A 24,807-nucleotide genomic window follows, 5' to 3' on the forward strand; every position below is an offset into this window, starting at 1 on the left:
CGAGCAACAAACTCCTATCTTCCTTTCATTACAGTACTTCTGAACAAGTCAACGATTCCCCCTAAAATTTATAGGTTTCAGAGCAATGAACCTAAATGCAACAAGAACTTAGCTGCTATTCCATTCCACTTATAGTCAGTGATCATAAAAAAAAGATCTATACAGACCTAATTTCAACTAAACAATATGAATATTACCCTTTTCTCTAAGAACTTCATCCCCCAACTAAAAAAAAGAAAAGAAAAGGCAATAATAAATGAGGGTAAGGTTGGGGCTTCATATTCCAAAAAGAAATTGCTGTGTTCTGTTAGAAGAGTTGGACTTACTTAAAGAAGCTTTTTAATAGCTGAGCATAAAATAGATGAAATGGTGGAAGAAGCTGTTCTTCACTTCTTGCTATCTTTGTTGAGCTCTTCCCAGCTTATCTCTTGTGCACATTCCCCACATATTGTACTACAACCAACCTTTGTTCCCTGGCTTCTGAGTGTCAGCAAGTGAGAAAGATTAGTGCATTTACGAGTAATGAATCGGTTCCTTGCCCTAGATTGTGCCAGATCGATGGTCTCAGGTGCTGGACCTGCGACGATCGATGTGGTTAGCTTTTGCTCGGCTGTAATGTCGCCTGGTGAAACTTTTTGGACTTCCTCCCATTCTAATGATTTTCTGTACACTTCCCATGCCATGTCTTGCTCCTCCTTAGATAGTTTTTCCTCTTCATTTTCTTGGAGTAGTTTTTCGTGCTCATGGTAATTGGCAACCCACCTGAACAAAGAGAGGGTATCAGTACTATATCGTATGGAATTTGGTGGAATCTGAATTTCCATACTTCAAATGAAAAAGAATGTAATATCCTATTTTAAATGCTTTTGTCTACATCCCAAGCCCACATCCCACATGGAACTTGGTCACGGGTGCGTAACATCCCACATGAAACTTTGTCAGGGGTGCGTAGCATCCCACATCCCAAGCCCACCGCCAGCAAATATTATCCGCTTTGGCTTGTTATGTATTGTCGTCAGCCACTGATTTTTAAAATGCGTCTACTAGAAAGAGGTTTTCACTACACCCTTATAAGAAATGCTTCATTCCCCTCTTCAACCGATGTAGGATCTCACAATCCACCCCCTTGGGGGCCAACGTCCTCGCTGGCACACCACCCGATGTTTGGCTCTAATACCATTTGTAACAGCCCAAGCCCACTACTAGCAGATATCGTCTGCTTTGGTCTGTTACGTATTGTTGTTAACCTCACGGCTTTTAAAACGCGTCTACTAAGGAGAAGCTTCCACAAAAGTGGATCATTCTTCCTTTCATCTTCGTCAAACTTTGTGATTCAAATTTTCTCCATAAAGTTCTTAAAAACAAAGGGAGCACTTTTCTAATGTTCTAATTGCATACTAGTTTTATATCTAGAGATGATAAATACGTTTAAAGAATCTACCTTGGATGGTGTTTGCCAAGTAAAGTTTCCATCAACTTATCAGATGAGCAACTTCCATGTGAAAGAGGCCCTTTCTGCTTCAGCACATTGCCGTGATTCCCAGTCATAGTCTGGTGAGATTCATGTCCATTTCCTAGGTCCAACTCAGTGGCACCCTCAGGATTCTCATCATCACCAAATTCAAAAAGATGCAACATTTCTTCCCGAGAAATTGTTCGGTATACCTGTTGGCGATCAACAACTCTTGCAGCCAGTCCCTCCTTTGTTACCTATCAAATTTACTTCTCGTAAAATATAAGTACATAAAAGAATTCCCTCGTCCATAATGGTGAAATCTAAGGAAATGTTTTACCATACCTGGCGCTTGTAAATTTTTTCTTCCATTGTTCCATGTGCCAAAAATCGGTAAGCAAACACGGGTTTCGTTTGGCCATATCTGTAAGGTTAAAAGATAATGTTACGAAAACGAAATAATTTTTTTGGTGTTCACTGTCAAATGTAGCTTCCAAGTTAGGGCTGGCTCTTGTTAAAAAAAGAGAATGAAAAAGAAATAACAAAATGGCTCTCCGAATTCAGGAAGATAGAAATCGTCGGTTGGGTTGGTCCAACCAAGAAAGGCATGGGAGTGGGCATTTCTTGGGCCGAGTTAAGTAAAGACGGGCTACCTTTGTATAATCTTTCTCCTCCCCTCTCTTTCTTACAACTAGTTGCTGCATGCTATCGGATCTGGAGTAATGGGAGGTTACTATTTGGAATCCACACTCTCATTACATTACCGTCAATTTTTTTTATGTCGAAAAGGTATTTTTGGCAATGAGTATCTAATGTATTGGGCGTATCCGTTTTTCATTTATATAGATTCTTTTCGTACTAGCTTATCCAGTGCATGGCCACTGAATTTCCAGAGCCATTTATTATTGTGTAATAACTGGAAAAAGAAAGAGAAAACTAAACTACCTCCAAGCTCGATAAATAGCCTGAAGATCATAAGTTGGATTCCAAGAGCCATCGACTATGATGACGCGGTTAGCAGAATGAAGGTTGATACCCAATGATCCAGCTCTAGTTGATATCAGGGTACATTTTACCCTCTTATTTAGAGACTCATTAAACCTCTCAACAATCCTCTGTCTTTCAGAACTCTCTGTTCTTCCATCTAGCCTGTGAAGAAAGAAGTACTGAATGAAAATAACAAATAATAACAAAAAGTTAAGGATAGAAACATTAAAAGGGAGTAAAATGACAAAACAGCATAAAAAGTGGCAAGAAATAAAAATTATTCCAAGATAGCTCTTTAATCCAAGCGTAAAAACTTCAAAGCTTCCATTCTTTAATTTTAGAGAAGCACATTCGTAAACACTTGGATTTAGTATGAGAATATAATACAACAACCCACCACTACAGGTCCCCCATGAAAATCAAGGTATGAATCCCATGAATTCATACAAAACACCTCACCGTTTGGACCTAAGGTCTCTCCTTCCGCATCAAGATCTCATAATTTTCATGGATCCACTCTATTGATTAACCTCTCCCTCTCCCCAAAAACCCCGTTTCCTTCCATTGGAGCAAAGCAGTTGCAGAGATGAAAAAGAAAAAAATGTTTAAGTACATTGAAGAAACTAAAGGGATCATGAACATGGTAGGGGCACTGACAAAGTATTACGTAATAGGTTGTTGCAATCAGCAGGAGCCAAGTAGTTGTTAAAATCAAACATGTAATAGCCGTTCAAAACTGTCTACATTGGATGTTGATATCCTAATTTGGCTTTGTTTAGATATCAATGCATGGAAATAGTCAATTCCTTCAACTATTAAAGTTAGAGAAGGAAATCAATCTTTATAAAACTCTCAAACAGAGAGAGAAAGATGCGCTGCAAGCAACGGGACTGGTCTACGGTATAATTTTCAATTCAGAGATGCAATGTGTGGGCAATTTGAAAGATCACCCAGCTCTCCATTATAAAAATTCCTACTTAGATTTTTTATCTATCCCTCTCTCCTAAACCTTGAGCTGAAGTAGCTTGTATAAACAGACGAGCCCAACTAACACAGGGGCCCCACTCTCATCATGAAACAACCATCACCTGAGTATCTCCTAAACATTCTAATGACCTGAATCACATAATCACTAATTTTATTTACTGTTTCTTTCGTTTCCTCTGCTATAGAATTAAATCTGGGGTCTATCACATAGTTGTCAGCCCCAAATTGAAACTCTAAACCGGTGGGGGATATCAGCCCAGCAAAGATCACTTTTTCCTTTTCTTTTTGTGTGGGTGTGAGATCCTACCTTGGTTGGGGAGGAGAACAAAACACCCTTTATAAGGGTGAGAAAACCTTTCCCAAGCAGACACGTTTTAAAAACATTGAGAGAAAGCCCGAAAGGAAAAGCTCAAAGAGGACAATATCTGCCAGCAGTAGGCCTAGGCCGTTACAAATGGTATCAGAGCAGATACCAGACGATGTGCCAGCGAGAATGCTGGGCCCTGAAGGGGGTGGATTTGGTGGGGGTTTCACATCGATTGGAGAAGAGAACGAGTGCCAGCGAGGACGCTGGGCCTTGAAGGGAGGTGGATTGTGAGATCCCACATCGGTTGGGGAGGAGAACGAAACACCCTTTATAAGGGTGTGAAACCTTTCCCTCATAGACACGTTTTAAAAACCTTGAGGGAAAGTCCAAAGAGAACAATATTTGTTAGCGGTGGGCCTAGGCCGTTACTGTGGGTAGATAAAACAAGAAATTACTACAATGTTACAGCAGAAAGTGAGTCAATCATAATACTTCCCAGTATTGCATACCTATACCAATCTTTACCCTTCTTCCAGAATTTTCCTCTCTTCCCTCGTCTGGGCAATCTTGAAAGATAGAATTCAATTAGGTCAAGCGTAGGAATGCTCTGGCTGAATACTAACGCCTTATCCCCCAATTCAGAGCACATAGTTAAGATCTCTACTAGCAAAACCATTTTTCCACTGTAATCCAGCTCCTTGTAACTACTTGCGTGAAGCAGACCACTCCACCAATCCTACAAGAAATAAAAGGGCATTGCTGATGATAAGTACTTAAAATGCTTATGCAAGACTATAATGTTTTAGTCAGACTAATCTACACATCAAGACACCAATATTGTAATTCATCATATTGACAAGTTGCAAATATGAATAGCATGATAGTAAATAATAACTCATACCTTAACGAAAAAGCCACCAGCATATTTATCCTGATGATTCCCATTGGCATTAGCTGGCTTCTCTGTTAAGCAAAGAAATATCCAAACAATTATTTAACACTTAAAGCACGGCAAAGATTAATGAAATAAGGGTTAAAAAACAAAAATGTTCACAAGAGAGATAGAGTGTGAAAGAAAAATGGGAAGAAAAGGTTAATATCACTAAGTTTCAAAGAGGGCGTTTATTTATTTAAATTATTTATACCTGCTACAATGATGGGACCAATTCTACTCAAAATAGCCAATCGAAAGAGTAAATATTCTATTGTGTTTCTTAAGTTTCAGCTTTTCATTGAAGAAATAAAAAGTGACTAATACTTAAACGATACACACTCTACAAGGGGTGAAACAAATGCAAAAAAAGAAAGAAAAAAAAAATTACAAGGGAGAAAAATAAAAGCATTCCAATATTAGATATCTATCCTATAAAACCCGTCAAAATGATTTGAAAAGAAAACAAGGAATAGGCCTTCAAACGAGAAGATTCAAAGCAATCAATTCATAAGAGATGCTTGCTTTGGAAGATCTTCGGTTGCATTCCAACTAAAAGTCTAATGAGAGAGCTTTAACTGCGCAAGCCCATAAATAGTTTGCCATAGGAGCTAAAGGACCAATGAGCAGCTGGAGAACATTTTCCTTGAAGATGTTGGTGAAAACCCACCGGTTTGTGAAAAAAAGAAAATAACTTGGACCAACAAGGAAAAGAATATGGGCAACCAAAAAAAACTTGATCGAGTACATCCCCATCCGAACAGCAAAGAAAACAGACCAAAGGCATGTGATAGTTGGATGGAAGCTTTCTTTGAAGAACATCTAAAGTATTGAGGTTACTCTTGAAGGAATGACTTTAATTTAAGGAATATTTGTGTAATCTTTTTTAAATAAGGAAAATAATGTTATCTAGCATCTAGGGATTTCACTAGATTTATTTGTGTAATCTTTTTTTTTCTAAGAATATTTTTAGCCTTCTGTATTATAAAAGGAACATGCTTCTACTTGCAGTTGTTACCCTTTAGCATAATCCATAAGAAAATACTAATTCTCATAGAGCAATTGGACCTCCATAATGCGACAGAAATCTCCTTTTTCAAAGAGGAAAAGGTTACCAAATACCTAGAAAGAGATTTCATTGTGAAAAGGCCTGAAGAATCTAGAGACCAACTTCTTGTATCTTCATTTAGCCAACCTTTACACTAGAAAGGCTATCCAATAGAATAGGCAAATCAACAATTTCATAACCCTTTAGTAATCTTTAAAAAATAATATTCCATAAGAGAAGAGAGGCATCCCAAAAATCTGAGGCCAAACCAATAGGAGAAGAGGAGACACCAAACAATGAGGATAGCAAACCTTCAAAAGAAAACTTTCAAGCCCGGTTCATGCCAAAAAAAAAAAGAAAAAGATCCTATTGCCATTTCCCAGTTTGAATTGAGCAAAGGACTTTAGAGACGCTAGTCCGAGGGCTTCTAGGGCTCAAATAAAGTCTTCCAGCTGAGTGCCAATCAAAAGCCCTGCATGCCAACAATTACCTTTAACCAAAATGGACGCATGCATAAATCTCCAACTCCATTAGGCAATGACAGCCATGCTTCTATGCTTCAAGGCGCCAATACCTAACCCTCCATTGCCTTGAGATTTAAGGCTAAACTCTATCTAACCAAACAATTTATTTCTCCACCCTCGATGTCTTCATAAAAGAAGTTTCTCAAAAAATGCTCCAAATCAATGCTGACTTTCAAAGGCATAAGGAATAGGGACATGTAACATAGAAGAACACAAGATAGAACGGAATTACAAAGTCTTGCTATTCAACATCAATTCCTTTGTTGTCGAATAGCGCATAAAGCTAGCACTGGTATCTTCATCCATAGAGGTTTTAGCATCTCGTGCAACTTACAAATGGTCCTCTCTGTTACCATGAATATACAACAGGACCAAATACTTTAAAACCATTAAAGGAAGTTACCTTTGTTAAGTCAAGTAATATGATTAAATTTGGATTATGACTTGGTTTTCTGTGAACTTTATCGAGATTTAGTTAAATCTTACCACAATCATGACAACAAGCAGCATGAAGTATACAAGGGACAAATACAGTATCGAGTTAAACCTAACAAATCAACAATGACCGCAAATAAATAGACCTGCATCAACAAGTGGGACAAAAGCCCCTATGGTCAAAATGCTGAAAATTGTAGAAGAAATAACAGCCTCAAACAAACAAACAAACAAACCCAAAATCGCTGGAGAAACTGTGCCCAAGAAAAGGAGGGACCACTGATGGTTACAGGATTCCAAAATTAAGATAAACATCACTTTAAAACCAAAATTATTATAATATTATTTTATTGAATAGAGAATGATTACATGGTACTTTAAAAGGAGAATAAATATCACGTTAACAAAAGAAATTACAAGCAATATTGACAGCTAAATTTCCCTAATATCCAAAACTGACAATTGATATTTTACAATAACCGCAAGATAATTAATACAGAAAAATCGAAAACAATAACAGGTATACCTCCAATGCCGATATTAGAATCTATGTTTTCGTCACTCGAGCTTTCATCTGCAAGAAAATTTTCAACAGCATCTTCACGCTTCACGGAATATTTGTCTTCTTTTGTCAATTGGAGGATTCCAGGATGATTCCAAATCTATAATGACAGAAAACATGAAAATATATGTAGGCAGTGACAAAGGCAAAGACATGTTCTAATAAATAATTATATTGGTCGGAATGATTGATAAAAAAAAACGTCAAGGGCAAGTTTGGTAATACATTTTGAAAACATACTTGTTTCATGGACATGAAAAAAAGGAACACTAGAATATGTCTCGGCAACTTAAGATGGAGAAAAACTGTTTTGAATTTCTAAAAGCTGAGTGGATCTGGAGAACTACTAGAAATTATTTTTCATACTTTAGATGGATATAACGTCATGAACTTTCAATCGTAAACTAAATTTATGTATAAAACTAAGACAGATGTGCATACATTGATTTTTTTAATCGTACTTTCATATTTTAAAAAGCCATAATTTAAGCACAAACTACTACCAATTAAATATTTCCATTACCGAAACTAAGAACAGAATTTGAATTTTACAATTTTATACGTAATTGTTGATACCCAGATAATCAGACCCCTGTGGTCTCTAGAGACCTTAGTAGCAAATTAAAACCTATAGCCCTAGACCAACTAGGCTGCCCATGGGATCAGATTTCACAAATTTATAGCAACTTCAAAATTGTGAAACTGCAAAGACCCATCACAGGTCTAATTGACACGTTTTCTAGAAGAAAAAAGAATTTAATGAACACACAAAGGATAAAAAACACTACCCTTCTGGCAAAACACTTACAAAAGACACTGCCACTATCATGAAGGGCACAAAACATATGAAGAAAACTAGAATATATAGACAAAAATAATTAAGAATTTTTATTTATGTTTTAGTTTATTATGTAGACATGAACTATTGTGAAAATCTCACTCCCCAGGACTCCCCTTCAATTTACCCATAAAAGTGCGAGTCAACCTTTAAGGGCAACAATCAATTGAACCTAATTAATGCGTACAAATGACTACACTTCTATTGATGCAGTGCAGCTGCACCCATGCCATAAAATATACGTATATAGAACATAGGATAGGAGCTTGAAAATAAGATAAGATGTCATGAGTATACCTGAGCAAGTGCTTGGTATCCAGCAAAAAAACTCCTCTTCCTCAACAGTTCACTAGAATCTTTGCCATTATTAAAACCATGCACGTCAAGAAATCTTTTGTACAACTTCCTCTGTAAGGGAGAAAGTTTAACGGATATCACAAAGACCGTTTTAGGCGGCAAGTCCTTCTTCACCACAGACATGTCCATCCTTTGTACAAACCCTTTCAACTGTTCATATAGGATATGAGACCTCTGGTTCATTATTTTAACATCTTCCAGAGTTGAATTAGTATGCTGCCCATTCTCTATAGGGTTCTGGAAGCTGCATGATAAGAATATGTGAAGAGTAATGTGGAAAGACAAAAAGGCAGAAGAAATGAAGACTGAAGGTGAAGTCTTACCGATTCCGAAATTCATGGCTACTTCCCAGGAAACCTTCTCTCACAAAATCAACCATCTGTGCCAATTATCATATCAAAGAATATAACATCATGTATAAGGATATCGGCTGCTGTAACTGTTTCAAAGACTTACACAATAATACTCCATGAGATTGTTCTGTAGTGGTGATCCAGTTAATGCAATCCTCCTCTGGCATTTCACTTGTTTCAATGCCTGGGTTACATCAGCCTTGGTATTCTTAATCATGTGGGCCTCGTCACATACAAGAATATCAGGTCCATCCTGGCAATTGAAGGGTAGCAAAAATCATATACATACAACAGTTAACATTAGACCCCTAGCCAGACGAACTCTATCTTGGAGGAGTAAAAACTTCTTATATCCCATGAGCATGAGCAGTGTTATCATGAAATTAGTACATGAGCAGTGTTATGGTACCTATATTAGTATATTACATGTAAATATCGTAGACATATTGTTCTTTATTGTCACTTTACATAGTTTAATTTAGATTAACCTTGTACTCATGTCTATACATATCTTCAGTGAAAAGAATGATGATTACTTATTTTTCCAAACCTTTAGGTTTACACAGTATAAAAGAACTAGGTATTTTCCTAAGGCTATTATGCTGTTGTAAGCTATTGGAGTCTGTGAAACTTTATGGAGGGTTAATTACGGGTGATTGGTTACATGGACAAGCTCATAGTTTATCAACTCGGAATGGTGAAGTGAAAGAAGAAACATCAGGAAAAGGGGAGTTGACACAAGTGATATTGAAAAACTGAGGAGTCTTTTAAAGTCCATGCAGAAGGTTCCTAGCCAAGAAACATGTTCAGTAGCCTTTTCAGGCACAGCCTCTCAACAGAACTTCCTACTTGAATCGTTGATTCCGTGCAACTGATCATATGACAAATACTAGTTGTAATTTTATCTCATATAGTCCCTGTCCAAGCAATAAGAAAATAACAATTGCGATGGAACCTTAGTAACAGTGGTCGAACAAGGAAGAGATCAAGATAAATGCAAACTATACTTTAAAGAAAGTACTCCACCCAAAACAGTCTTCCCATCTACTGCTTTTCTGTTTTCAAGTGGACCCATAATAGACACTTTATGATGTTTAAGTTTGTAACAAGTGCAAAGTTCTAGCCAGAACATTTTCCAATGGCAAGTTTAAAGCATGCAGACGATGAAAAATATCAACACTGCTTTAATAAAGAAATTAACCTTTCATTAGAATAGCGAACGGATTCAATAAACAAGGCAACAAATCTACAATTCAATTAAAATTTTAATTTTTTTCTCGAGACTTTCAGAAATTATATGGTTTCTACCAACTAGATAAGGCATTCAATAATATAACCAAAAAATAAAAATAAAATCAAAATGTAAAATTAAGTTAAAATGAGGTACAGGGAACAGTTTCTGGAAGGTATAAACATCACAATTTAGTTTTTCAAAAGAAAAATAAAAAATATGAGAAGCAGGATGAAAGGTAAAAGAGTGAATAATATAAAGATGGTCACCTGCAAGGCATGACAAATTTCTTTGGCCATGTGCCGGTCTTTGACATGTTTACCAAGAGATAAATTTCGGAAAGCACTATAACCAATTAAAAAGACACCACCCTTAGCTCTCCACTTAGCAAGCAACTCTGCCCTCCTCTCCCTGGTAAGAAAGAAAAGTCGTCAACAATAAAAAAGAAATCAAGTCATAACTACAAGCCTAAGAATTGTAAATTATAGATTTCAATTTTCTTTCTTTTTAACATCAATATGGTAATATAAATATAAATATAAATAAATATATATGTATGCTTGTTTTCATATTCGTGAGTGTTCGAGCCAGTTTCGCAGATCTTGATTATTCTCATAGGACCTATTGATTATTCGCACATATTGTGTAATTCCTAGACTTAGTTTAAGAAACATTTGTGAATAAGAGAATTAGTTAACCTCCATATTTTTCTGTATTTTTCTGTATTGTTACTTAGTATCTAGGGATTTAGTTAGCTTTTTTGTATTATAAAAGACACAAGTACGTCTCTGAAGCTAATAAGAGAGCAAGATAATTTGTACTCAGCAACATGGTACTAGAGACATCCTATTCTAGAAGGTCTAATTAATCGATAAAGCCTTCATATCTACCAATCTTCCTCCTTGACCAAGTTTATTTGGAGCCGAAGCTATTGATTTCCACTTTGACCAAATTTATTTGGATCCTTTATAAATACCATTGAAATCATATGGTTGAAGTTGTGCCTTGACGTTGAAGTCATGCCTTGGCATGCCTGAGAAAATGCAAATTGTATGGGCATACCTTAAGGAAAAGGAAAAACTTTGATATCTCGTTGGATCAAGACCAGCGGAGACAGACCTAGGATTTGTTGCATGAGATGAGGAGGATTCCATGATCATGTCATGGCTCTGGGATTCTATGGAGCCATCCATTAGTGATACATGCATGTTTTTACAGAATGTTCAAGGCATAAGTCACTTTATTCATTGCACTTACTCCAAGGCTTGAGATGCAACTCAATCTTTGAGATCAAGACAATGACCGAAGCCACAAAGGAAGAAGGAAGAATTGTTACTGAATATGCCAATGCCCTTCAAACATTGTGGCAAGAACTTAATTATTATCGAGCATTCGAGATGAAGTGTACTGTATGCCGTAATTTTGAAGAAATTTATTGAAGCAGATTGTGTTTGCGGTTTTTTTGGCAGGTCTCAACAATGATTGTACAAATCATCAAAAAGAGGAAACACCGTCCCAAGAAGAAACAATTTTCCTTATTTGAGAGATTGTTAGATGATTTGTACACGGACGGTGTTTCTTCATGAGAGCATCTACAATAGCACTGGTTTACATCACTTGCACCTCAAATGACTTAATATTGACTACATGATTTACACAATTTACTGGAGACAGAACACAACTCAATCATCGCGATAAACAGATATGAATAAAGCAATCAAATGATATTTACCTTGGCACATCTTCAAGCATGAAAACACGAAGAGGCTTTAATTCTGAAGGTTTCCACCTAAAGAATTCTTGCCGCCAATTATGCAACACATTAACAGGGGTGACTATAACTGCAGTTCGTAAACCCAAGTCCACATTCCTCATTGCAGTGTACAAGAATGCTATAACCTAAGACCATAGTTCAATTCAGCAAAAGAAGGTACTCACAAACCATGAGAAACAAGTTATAATCAATTTAAAACTCAAAATTGTAGTTATAAAAACTTATGCACCGTTTAGTTAGAAGGTTTCTAAATAATTACCCTTCTTACATTGATCGAGGGAGTGTAGCAGTCATGATCTCTTAATTCTTTTTTTTTTATTATTATTTTATTATTAATTACCTATTAGTTTTTATTCTAATTTAATTATTTAACTTTACTTTCATAAAAAAAATCATTTTCAGGACCGCAATAATAATGTCTTTGCACATTTCTTCTTACTTGAAGAATAATCAAATCCACAATTGGTCAGCATAAAAGTTCTTTTCATAAAGGATATTTATAAAAGAAAACAGACTTCATCTTTTTCCAAGAGAAATAGAAGTTAACCATGTGGCTTATAGTTGTGTAAACACTGCATACATAATTGAACTCTAATTGCAGTTTTCAAGTTCATGTGATTTAGATACGCTAGCAAGTTTTTGACAATGAAATTAGTATTATTCGAAGCAAGAGACATCTTTTATTGTATTCCAAGTACTGTTAGTAGATGAAGTGATGCTCCGTTTGACAAGCATTTGGTTAAAAATTATTCTTGTATTCATATTGTTTCTCTACAATGAGTTTCCTCTTCGAAGATATTTGAATTATTGTCCAATTTTCTTTTTTTTTTTTTTAAATCTTGAAAACCATTTTTTTCAATTTCCAAATTTTTTCTTTTTTTAAAAAAACATAAGTAACAAGTAGATACCAAACAAGAAAACCAATAGGTGGAATCAGTAATATAGACTTAATTTTCAAAACTAAAAACTAAATAGTTATCAATCGGTCCTAATGGATCTCGAGGATGCCTATTCTAATTCTTCTTAATCATTTTTTTAACTAAACATTATTTATCATTTTTTAAAAGGGGAAAAAAGAATCAAAATACCACTTTTCCAATATGAAAACAAGGGCACGTTAGAGATGGATGAATCAAATACCTGAAAAGTTTTACCAAGGCCCATTGTGTGAGCAAGAATGCATCCAAGACCTTTATCACCAGACTTCACTTTCCTTACTGATTGAATGATATTTTCCCACATAAATCTTATTCCAGAAACCTGCAGCAGAAAACAATATGAAAAAATAAAATAAAAATAGACCAGAGAAGGCTTCCACCTTTCAGTATAGTAATTAAAACTCAGTCATCCAGGACCATTGTAGTAGGCTTGTCAAAAAGTTTAAATGAAAACAAAACACAACTCCTAAAGCTCATTATATAAAAAACCAAGCATTTATCAGCCTCAGTTATATTAGTAAGTAAAAGATTATGACTCTGATAGTCATCCGGGTTTCAAACTATACTAGGAGCTAAGTAATCTGAAAAGGTTTAACAGAAATGGGTCAAGATGGAACTGGATGCTTGGAAGACAGAGAAGGAGAGGAGAAATGAGCCCAAATAGAAATTATATAGCATAGTCTACGAGGAAGAATGGAGAAGCTTCTATTTGAGTCAGAAATAAAATGGTTGAAAGAAGATGACAATAATCCTCACTTCCACAAGATTCTTGTAGTAAGGACAAGGATTTTTTTTTTCCTTCCAAAAACCATATGCGAAAATAAGAGAAGTTCACACAAGGACAAAATGAGGGGAGAGGACACACTTAGGCCCCACTTACTTACCAATAATCAAAATGAAAATCAATTGGAAATGAATCAAGGGCAATAAAAATATTATTCATTGAATGTTCTTTAATAGAAGTTAATATAAATTTTTAATTTATTTTATTTGATAACAATATTTTTTGTTTGAAGAACTTTTTTGATTTCACAAATAATAGCTATTGAAATAAAATTACATCAACTAAAAAAAATAATATATTGTCATACCGATAACAAAAACAAAAAAAAGATTACGGGAATGTGATTCTTTCCCTCCAACATTCCCATATTAAATGATTTGAAAAAGTTATGGTAGAAATGATGCAAGGGACTTATTTCTCCAATTTCTTCAAGCAAGAAAGGTATGATTGGGAGAGCTGTCATACTCACAAAAGGAAAATACCTATAGGTTGGATGATGGAATGTGTGGAGTAGCCTTGCTCAGGTGGTTAAAGTTTAAGCAGATTCCTAATGGCCCTTTCAAAAGAGGTTGGTTGACCTTTTGAGAGATGATAAAAGATTTATTGGCTAGCATAGACTATGGGAATTGGGGTTCTTTTGCTATTCTGTCAATAAAAATATTGCATCTCAGAGTATCAAAGACCGGTTATTCATATGCCGAGGCTGTGAAAGAAAATGTTGTGCTATCTGGAAAAGATTCCTCGAATAAACATTGGGTTAGAAAGGGAAAAAAATCTTAGCTTTCTATTGGGACTCTCTTATGGTTGTAACAAGACTCAATGCTTTTGTTGAATGGAAAAAACATCTCTCTTGCTTTGCAAAATCATTTTGAAGACAACATTTTGGAACAACCATTGTCCTTAGAAGAGGAAGTTGAAGAGTTTTTTTTTTTTTTTATCCAAGCAAAGCCATATCATCTAAGAAAAAAATTTAATAATCTCTCATCAATCAACTGGTGCATTAAATGGGCATGGTCTACGTGAGCATTCTCCCCACCCTCCATGTGAATCATTCAAGGCGACCTTAATGCCTTTTTGAGATACTAAGGTGGTTCATTCCAATCTTTTAATTTCCAAGGATTTGGCTGCTCTTAATAGACTATGGTAGACTTTGAAAACTAAGGCAGCCCTTTATACTTCTGTGAATACAGTCTCTTGGGTTTCTCTGAGACTATAAAGAGGGAGTTAGTCCTCCATTGAAATCAGCGAGAGAAAGTAGTAATTATCAGATTTCATGCTAATCCTGCTTCTCTAATGAATTAAATATTAATGTTACTAATGTGAAGGATATGGGGTCTTAGATGATCGTTCAATGTGAGTCAAGGAGATTAAAAATTCCTTTATTCAGGCCAACTATCATTTCTACACTCAAAAAAAGGTCCAAATTTAAAAGGAGATTTTTAGGGAACAGAATGTTCCCAACTGTTTGCCTTCCATTAATTCAAAATAGAATCTTCCTACTTCTGTGAATAACAACTTACCCGATGAAGTTATTAATTCAACTAAGAGTTCTTTGAATGGGAAATATAATTCTATTAGCCCATATGATACATAGAAGGGTTTGAAAGTAAGTCTAACTAAGTAGAACAGATTAAGAGGAATTGTCTTCAAATTTTGGAACAGATATTGCTTTGCCAATTGAAGAAGGGATTGGTCTATTATCTCGTGAGCAAGATTCCCCCGGTTTTAAGGAAAGTTGCAGTATACAAGTCCCTATTCAAGAGAGAATTGTGCTTTAAAGGGAAGTGGAAGATAGAGTGGACTTGTGCAGCTAGAATTCTCTTGTAGTATCTTTGGCTAGAACAAAATGCAAGGTATCTTTGATGATAAGTTTAATTCTTGTGATTCTTTTTGTGATACATGCAGTTTTCTTCCTCTTGGTGGTGTTTTAATCACACAAAATTCGTTTGCAACCAGTCTTCCAATGATTATTAACCATTTGAAGACCCTTCTTTTCTAATATTCCATTTAGTTTCTTGTACAGCCGGGTCCTCCTACCCATGCCTCTAGGCTGTCCTCCTTTATTTATTGCTGCCACAGTAATCAGTAGGTCATTTTATCCCCTCCAAATCAAAATACTTTTTTAGAGCCAGGCTATTTAAGGGCAAAATAATGGACCAATTTAGGTTAACAGGGAGCCAAAGCACTACCATTATCAGCGTATAGGATTCCAAAGTAATTGACAAACACATTTTCAATATCTTCCTCATGGACAAGAGTTCCACCGTTCATTGAAATAGTTTCTGTGATAAATTTCCTTTTTCTTCAAATAGAGCACAAGTTGTGGAAGAAAAAGGTGCTTTCATCGTCTTCAAGATTCCACATAAGCATGCATTTATGTGCCTACAATCTGTGTTTTTTAAGAGTGAGATCTAGGAAGGTAAATTGGAGATACTTTCTTCAAGCTGTCTATATCAGTAATCATACTATCAGCCTCCTTCAGGTCCACGAAGTGAATCTAGGAGAAAATGTCGTTTTTCTGAGTGTACATTTTCATAGACTTCTCTAGGAAAATTTGTCAGCTGTAGATCTTGTGAGACATTTGGAGACTGGACTTCTCATCAAACTAATCCGATTCTTCATTCAAAGGTATCTGTCAACTTTGAAGAGTGTGGTTTCTCTAATACTTAACCACGTAAAAGAAGTGTGGAGGAGAGACATATCCTGCAGGTTGGATTCTCTAATAAAGAGATTGTTCCTCGTACTACGGGAGAATATGCCTCTTGAGGAGCCCTCTTAAGGAAAATTGGTATTACAATCGTTCACTCTTTCTTTGTAAGCTTATTTAAATGTATTACTTTTCTTGTTCATTAGACAGGTATAACAATGGTAATAATTAAGTTTGTTACTTAATACGTCAAATGAAATATATCATTTTACTCCCTACCCCCCAAGAAAAAAAACACAGAAACCAAATCCAGGAAATTTGAAAAAAGATTGATGTGCATGTGTAGCTATGCTCAAACCTGATGGCTTTTCAACTTGGATGAAATGCTGGGTGGAATTCTAATCGCTTCTTCCCCCTTCTCCCTTACAACATTGACTATATATCCCGTTGAAGCATCACCAAGGACTTCAGCACTAGCACCTTCAGGTAGATTACCACAAAAGCCAGCAGAGCTCATTCTTTTAGAATCAGAGGAAAACTGAACTTTTAGTGATTTTAGACGTTCTTGGCGTTCCTTTGGAGAGAAAAATGAAATAAAATGAAAAGAAAAGTAAAACATGGTGAGTTATTCTGAACAAGTTACAAGGTAAAATCATACAAAACTGCACATAAAATTTACCTTTTCTATGGCAATTTTCTTTTTAGTATCTTCTCCTAATTCAGCATCATCAAGTATCCGCCGGATCTTTTTCTTACGCCTTCTCTTTGAGCTGATTGGAAAATCGGAAAAGTGATCAAATTACAACAGAAAAACAAAAGTTCATTTAGATTATTATAATAATAATAACTGTAACAAAAACCTAGCCATTGTACTAGGTAACTGAAGCTCAAGAAAAAAAAAAAAAAAAAAAGCAACAGAAGGAAAAGGTTGATAATTTGCTTCAAAATGTTATTATCTGGAAATTTTTATTTAGCCAGATCATACAAAACTCCTAGGAGCAAGGAGTGATAGGTTTTCTTAATTATCTTCCTCTCAGGTGGCTTTTCATGTTAAAAGTTTTGACATTGCAAGCGTCTCAAAAAAGGTCTGGCTTAGATAACAAAAAATCTAGTGTTGTGAAGAAAAGACTCCCGCTTCAAGGTCGGTCACTTTAGGTGTTTCATTGATATAGCTCCTAGGTGGGTTTTACACTGGCTATTAGTTTTTTTTTTTTTTTTTCCCTTTTCAAAATGGATAATTACGTTGTGTTTTACTTTTATTCCAGTTGAAGTTTAGGGTATTTATTAAATATTTTTTGGAGTTTTGTACGGGTAGTGATGGTTTATTCTCCTCCAAGGATATTTTAAACTATGTTTGTAACTTTTCATTACTTCATTGATAGTTTTGTCAGGGAAAAATTGGAAGAGCCTATTTTGTAGGCCCATTAGCTGTTCGGAAATAGTTCAATCTCCTTTTTTCTAAATCTTTTTGTTTTAAGGAATTACAAGTATCTGTTTCCAATTAAAAAAAAAAAAAAAAAAAAGAAGCGCAGAAATTACTAATGGCTGGAAAATTACCTTATGGTTGCATTAATATCTGCATGTGGGTTGTCTGAATCGCTGTCAGAGCTAGAACCGGTCAAGTCTCCAGATCCTAAGACCTCCTCCAACTGCATGGTCAAGGATTGCAAGAGACTTGGGCGACAACAACAACAATGCCAGCCAGAAGATTGGGCCTTAAGCAAGCACTCGACACCGAGGTTCCTCCTTATGCAACTGATACAAAATAGTGTCTTGCATGATTTACAACTTACTAAGTCAGCATTTCGCCCACACCATCCACAATAGCACTCAGAGCAATCAGGTTCCTGAATTGTTCCAACATGAAATCCAAGAACTTTAAGAAAACCCTAATTAAGTACGGATAATAAGATGAAAAAGACTAAGAGACTATAATGATTTTACTTCCGTTTCATGTGAGATAACAAAAACATCCATGCCAAATATGGTATGATGATTTTTTTTTTCAGCAGAACAAATCAGTAGTGACTACTTTTACCAGTAAAGTGATTACTTTAACCAATAACACTGAACAGAATCAGATATACTGTTTTTTCTCTTTGTAGAAGCAAAATACAAATTTCAATAAGATCAACAAGTGAGATTTTTCCGTACCTTTACATTCTTCTTGTCATCCATCAAACATTTGCAATCCTCACAAACAATTACGTTCAGAAAAGGGTGTGCATGCGCTTTAATAACCATTTGATCACACGCAGTACAACGGATCTTCTCATTCAGGCACTCTGATGGAAGAGAATCAGCACCATGGTCATTTTGTTTGGTGTTGCATAGGGTATCCAACGTTGTTGGATTGAAAGCAGAATCCTCCTTTATCAGGGGACTTCCATCCTCATGTACACCATTGGTACGACTCTTTTTAGTTTGAATAATCAGTTCTTCAGTATCGTTTAAACGCTTTGAACCTAAAGGTTCCACAAAATCAGATAACGCTGAAGGATGCAAAGAAGCAGTTTTCTCCAAAGACCCTTCCATGTCAATATCACTTGAAGCACCATCTGCATTTTCATCATCCGAGAGACCCTTTCGATTTCCTTCAGTTTTCTCATCTAAAACAGGGTTCAAACAGTCAACCGGAGATACAAGCTGCTCTTCATCTCTTTGTATCACTTTATCAACAGTGGAAACATCTTTTTGAAAGACCTCCTAAATCAAACAAAAAATGAGTCAAGAATGCAGGAAATATCCGGCCCACTTGAAAAACACCAGAAACTAAGGTATGTAGCCTCTGAAGAACCAATTTAATCCTAGCACCACGAGTAGCCCTCATCATTCACATTGGAGATTCAAAAGCACTGGTGAAACTACAGTTCGATCCCACAGTATAAAGACAAGACTTTATTCAACTTTTCTAAGCCCTAAATTATTAGCGCCAGTTTTAGTAACATCCTCAATCATTTTCCCTAAAGCCATTGATCCATATCTATCTTTTTCTAAACAAGAAACTAAACTTTTCAATAAAATGATGAAACGACACTAATACTCAAAAGATACAAACTTCATAGGAAGTGAAATAAAATAAGATAAACAGAGTTACATATCCTGTAAAGATAAATCATCAAAAGAGTTGGAGTGAGGACACCAAAGAGGAGCTTCGACCTAACAAAGAACAATATTTATCTTCAAAGATCTACTTATTTCTTTCCAACAATAACTCCTTTTACCATATCAACCCACAGAAAAAGTGAACGCAAATGCAAAGGCCCAATAAGATCAGAACAAAATTACATTTGGCATTAGAATAGAAAATCCAATGCAAGATGAAGATGCTGAATAATTTGAACCAACAAGTCTGTGAAAAAGGCATCCAAAAAATAGGTGGATAAGAAATTCTCCTGCTTCATGACAAAGGCAACAGATGGAAGGATTTAGACAAGAAGGAAACTTCTTTGAAGAACATCAACTGTATTTAGACTGCTATTTAGCAATATCCAAGAACGAATGTTATTTCTTTTTGGACTTTTTTAACTTCCACAAGGCAGAGAACCAATACTTAGTCAAAGAAATGAAGTATTCAACTAACTAGATAGAGATTTCAAAGAGAATAAATCTAAAGCCTCTAAACACCATTTACGAGAGTCTTCAAAACATCCAACATTAGCAACTGATAAATTATTCAGAAGACTATTTACATCAACAACTAATCATATGACTAGTAATCCCAATTTGTTTCACTCTTTCATCATCTTCATCCTTGCTAGCTAATGTTACCTTGTAGATGGACCAAAAGCATTTGTTCTTGGAACTGGCATAGTAGATCTAACTCTGTCTCTTTCTTTGTCCTTGGTTCTACTTTTACCCCCACATTCCTATAATTTGATCTCTATTAGTTAACTCTCTAACGATCTTAATTATTGTGATTCCTTCTATCTTGGCTATTGTTTGTTTTAGGATCTTGTGAAGAAGGAGATTATTGGTAAAGAACATGAATCTGGAGAACATTACATTCTTGGTCATCAAATGTCAAAAGTTGCATTCTCTAGAGTCATTTCTCTTTTTGATGCCCATTGTCGTCTAGGTCATCCATCTCTTTCCATGGTAAACAAGTTTTGTTCTCAATTTCATAACTTGTCTTCATTAATTTGTGACACATGTCAATTTTTCAAATTTCATCATCTTATATGAGCCATAGAATAAATAAGAGAGCAAGTGTGCCTCCTGAATTATTTCATCCCGATATTTGGGGTCTTTGTCTAGTTGTGTCCAAAACTGGATTTCAAGATTTCGTTCTTTATTGGTGATTACTCTCATATGAGTAGGTTATATTTTATGAAGAAAAGTTTGAGTTACATTCCCCTTTTGGAAACTTTCATGCTTATGTTTTCCTCAAAACTTTGAGAAGCATGCTAGTCCATACTTTTCTGAAGCACTTGGGTTGTACCTATGTAAGCATGGAATTATTCATCAGTCATCTTTTGCCGGTACTCCATCTCAAAATGAAGTTGTTGGGCGCAAGAATGGGCATCTTCTTCAAACTGCAAAAGCAGTATCCTTTCAAATGCGTGTTCCATAGCACTTTTTGGTTGATGCAATTTCTACGGCTTTCATCTTGATTAATCACATGCCCTCATTTGTACTTAGTCTAGTTCCTTGGCATGCTTTATTTCCAACAAAATCTTGGTTTCCCATTGAGCTGAAAATAATTTTTGGTACCTGTTGTTTTGAGGTGTTAGTCCTAATCTAACAAAATTTGACCTCAATCTTTGAAGTGCATTTTTTATGCTCATTCTCGTTTTCATAAGGATATAAATGCTTTTGTGTGAAGTTCGAATAGGTATCTTGTATTTCACAGTGTTTCCTTCTTTGAAGACAAACCCTTCGATTCCTCCTTACTTCATATGAATTAGGGAGAGGAGGATGATATTTTTATCTATACACTTGTGCTTCCTACCATCCTCTCCCAATCCATCTCCTTCCTATTTGTCTCTACTAGTATGAAATTCCCCCACATTTGATCCCACAATATCACCAAGAACTTGAAATGTTAAACCACGGGCAACTAAGGCTAAAGTTTGATATCCCAAGAGTCTGCCAACCAAAAAAATTCAGAAATATGAATTTTATGTCTTTCTGCAGATCGCAAAATTCAAAACTACAGACTTCACAGGTATTCATTCAATCTCAGTAATCCAAGAATTCCAAAAGGTATCCATGTTCCTTTGAGAATTAAGAACTTTGAACCTCTATTCTCATAAATAAATCTGCCTACCCGAGAGTTGAAGTCTACCCTATGTCATTTTTCATAAAACTGGAACCTTCGTTTGAACTCTTTTTGAATATGGACGCACTGTAATAAGTTTGCTTTAGATAGATAGATAGATAGACAGACAAATTTTAACACAAATATAAATCAGAAGTACTAAATATCAAAGGTAGACTGAGATACACAAGAAAACAAAACCAGGAGAAGACAAATGAATTATACCTGTTTACATCTCTTCTGATATCGCTTTTGTTTCAAATGCATTTGGAGTTTTCTATCAAAAATGGCATCATCTTCTTCTTTGACCTATCAATGCAAACTAATCATCTTCTCAAACTTAAAATACCTTTAAAAATTAAGACAGGTAAATTGCACTCAGAAAAGGTATAAAAAATATGTGTGGTCAAAGAAACCAGAAGTATTGATCATCAAGTTAACACATTTGCTCAATGGAACCTATAAATTGGGTATTTAATAAATACATCATCCAACGCTCATTATTCGCACCCAAACAGATCAATTTGGAAGAAAAAAGCTTCAAATGGGAAAAAGGGTGAACATGATAACCACATCATTCACAATAGAACAAGAAGAATCACAATCAACTCAACTTGAGCTTTCAAGTTCACAGTTGCCCTTGGAAATGGGATAAGTACTTCGTAGTGGCCTTTGGAAATGGGATAAGAAGAATCACAATGAACTCAACTTGAGCTTTCAAAACCCCACAGATATTGTTGAGTTATCGGCACAGGTACTGTAATTAAAGGCAAAGAAATTGCAATCCACTGTCTTTATCAAGTGATGAAAAGTTCTCCAAATTATCTGATACAGTGGATTTTCCTGAGATTTAGGATTTTCCTTTGGAAGCATTTTTACTTTATCAACATAACTTGAAACAATTTTCGACTCCAAAGGTTGTGCTACTAAAGTGGGAACTTGGAAACTTCCCGAACAACAATAAGCCATTTAAGAAAATCACTTAACATTTCGCAACAAGAAAACTCTTCTATTTACAAAAATCCCATCATCACATGAATAAAATGTCAACCACCTAATGCCAGCGAAATGACAATCCTCATAAAATGTACATATGATTCTCTAAAAATATATAAGAAAAATAGCAAGCTAATTTAGACTTGCAACATTGCAACATAGTACGAGAGTCATACTCTTAACTTAGTCATATCAATAGAATCATCAAGTTTCGAACAAAGAAGTTGTGAGCCAAGAAGGTGTAGTTAAAAGTGACTCAAGTGTCGAAAAAAGCGTGTACTTTGTTCAAGGGCTCTAGTGAAGGAGTCGAGCTTCGATTAAGGGGAGACTGCTCGAGGGCTACAGAGGCCTCAGGGAATGCTCTATGATGTCATTGTTCGAGGAGAGGACTGTTGAGGATTATTGAGAAGAGTAGTCCCACATTCGCTAATTAAGGGGAAGATCAGGGGATTATAAAAAATTAATATTATCTCCAATGGTATGAGGCATTTTGGGGAAACCAAAAGCAAAACCATGAGAGCTAATGCTCAAATTGGACAAGATCATTACCATTGTGGAGGGTTGTTGTTCCTAACATGGTATCTCATGGTCAAACATTTTCAACCGTGCAGCGTTGTGATCACGACACGCTCACGATAAGCCTTACGAGGAACTAAAGCCTCATTCACATTTTCGCCTGGATTTATGGCTTCGTTACACCTTATATGGTGTGTTGGATGATGCACCGTCATCCTTGGTCGCATCACGATATTGTCTTGTCTTGGCCCTCGCATGGTCGGTTGAGTGCAACTTCGTGTTGCCACCTTATCATGACTGAACGTGAGGGCCACAACCTACTCTCTTCATAGTATGGTTGTGGCATTCTCCCCCACTTAAACTAGTCATCGTCCTCAACGACTTTTTCAGGGGCACAATCGTTGTGACACTCTACCCCACTAAATCTTGGCGTCGTCCTCAATGACGATCTGAACTCTAGACTGGCTGCCGACTTGACCCGTTAGAATTGATCATCTTACTAAGCATCTGACTCCTCTTTTGTCAAAATGCTCATCTTACTAACGCTTGGGGACAACCTTGCCCCAACTTCAACATTGGCACTTCTCTTGGCCAATCCACATATTCTATGAGCAATTAAACGGTACACCCCTCGAGGTGGGGCTCGCAAGCCAAACACAACATTCCTCTTCATGGCACCAACTCTTACGAAAGAGGAGTCTAGACTACTACTAACTAACTTGTTAGAAATCGACATGGATCAAAACAAATACGAAATTTGCACACTACTTAAGGAATATCCCACTAATGAACCTTCCCTCAGTCCTCGAGACTCACAACATAAGCATGACAAAAAAAACTTGCCCACTGATTGTGAGCTTTATCAGGGGCCTCCCTCGCTGTTCTCTTGGACTCAACTCGAGACTCACCAGACAAACCATGGAAAACTAACTAGCGTCCACATATTCTCACCTAAGCTAGGGGGAGTGTGCCCCAAAAATGGCCACCTGGCCTCTCCCTCGTATTCTTTGAGTACATAGGTGGCACACCCCTCTGGGTGGGGCTCTCAAGCCTATCCACAACATTCTCGCATCGTGGCCACATCCCATACAGAAGCAAAGTCAAAGCTTTTGACACAACCCATTTTAGCACTACACTTCAGCCAACTCTCACTGGCCCCCTTCATGTGGCAAATCTTGCCTTGACAGTACTCTGGTCTTGCCGCAGCTTCATCTCTCTGCCCACATCCAGCTGATGCTGGTCTTGACCCTCTTGTGAAGTCACCCACCTAAGACATTAGGTAGTGACTCAAGGAATATACGCGTGCTCCCACCTTGGAGCACATCTACCGGGTGAGCAACCCATTCACTTGGGCTCTCCCCCACTTTACTAGGTTTCCTCTCTGTACCAGTGTCGTCCCCCCATAAGGACTTACATTGTGCTGAACTTAGCACTTGGTTGGCACTTGTCTCATTTGATCCCCGACTTCCCCAATTGCAACCATTGACATTTTTCCTCTAATGCGAACGGTTCTCTGGAAGACTCCCGACCGGGTGTGCCTTTTGATTTGTCTCTTGCCCACTTCAGAACCTCAAGCCCCTGGCAAATGAGCTTGGTCTAGCTTTTTGACGGGCAGGACTCCTCAATAATCGGCAACCAAGGATTTCCAGCAACTAGAAAAATGAAAAATGACATAACGGTTTGCATCTCCTTGCCACCAATGTTTCTGAGAAAAACATTGGGCGCTTAAAGCAAGATTAAGATCCATTTTGACCAAGCATATAACATAGCCAAATAAAGAGAACATAGAAGAGTGCTCCATCTAAACCTTTTCCACCACAGGTTTCTATCTTCGTTTATTGTCTCGATCAGAATAGAATATCGTTTGAAGAAACCCTTG

At 36.4% G+C, this 24,807-nt stretch overlaps 1 protein-coding gene across 3 annotated transcripts in view; it reads right to left on the reverse strand.

Moving 5' to 3' along the window:
• Nucleotides 1-24,807, reverse strand: part of LOC111465339 (protein CHROMATIN REMODELING 20) — a 33,292-nt gene continuing 8,485 nt past the window's right edge. For all 3 annotated transcript variants that reach the window (XM_023109657.1, XM_023109656.1, XM_023109658.1), the window contains 18 exons: nucleotides 21,642-21,725; nucleotides 18,311-18,862; nucleotides 17,714-18,003; nucleotides 16,836-16,926; nucleotides 16,515-16,730; nucleotides 12,928-13,047; nucleotides 11,746-11,912; nucleotides 10,283-10,424; nucleotides 8,886-9,035; nucleotides 8,753-8,808; nucleotides 8,370-8,673; nucleotides 7,199-7,334; nucleotides 4,636-4,697; nucleotides 4,244-4,470; nucleotides 2,399-2,602; nucleotides 1,799-1,877; nucleotides 1,442-1,710; nucleotides 1-762 (listed from right to left, as the gene is read on the reverse strand). In XM_023109657.1, coding sequence (XP_022965425.1) covers nucleotides 387-762; nucleotides 1,442-1,710; nucleotides 1,799-1,877; nucleotides 2,399-2,602; nucleotides 4,244-4,470; nucleotides 4,636-4,697; nucleotides 7,199-7,334; nucleotides 8,370-8,673; nucleotides 8,753-8,808; nucleotides 8,886-9,035; nucleotides 10,283-10,424; nucleotides 11,746-11,912; nucleotides 12,928-13,047; nucleotides 16,515-16,730; nucleotides 16,836-16,926; nucleotides 17,714-18,003; nucleotides 18,311-18,862; nucleotides 21,642-21,725 — 3,525 coding nt within the window. In that variant the 3' untranslated portion in view covers nucleotides 1-386. The remainder of the gene's footprint in view (nucleotides 763-1,441; nucleotides 1,711-1,798; nucleotides 1,878-2,398; nucleotides 2,603-4,243; nucleotides 4,471-4,635; nucleotides 4,698-7,198; nucleotides 7,335-8,369; nucleotides 8,674-8,752; nucleotides 8,809-8,885; nucleotides 9,036-10,282; nucleotides 10,425-11,745; nucleotides 11,913-12,927; nucleotides 13,048-16,514; nucleotides 16,731-16,835; nucleotides 16,927-17,713; nucleotides 18,004-18,310; nucleotides 18,863-21,641; nucleotides 21,726-24,807) is intronic.

The sequence above is a fragment of the Cucurbita maxima genome, unplaced genomic scaffold, assembly GCF_002738345.1.
Source record: "Cucurbita maxima cultivar Rimu unplaced genomic scaffold, Cmax_1.0 Cma_Scf00029, whole genome shotgun sequence".
Taxonomy (NCBI): Eukaryota; Viridiplantae; Streptophyta; class Magnoliopsida; order Cucurbitales; family Cucurbitaceae; genus Cucurbita; species Cucurbita maxima.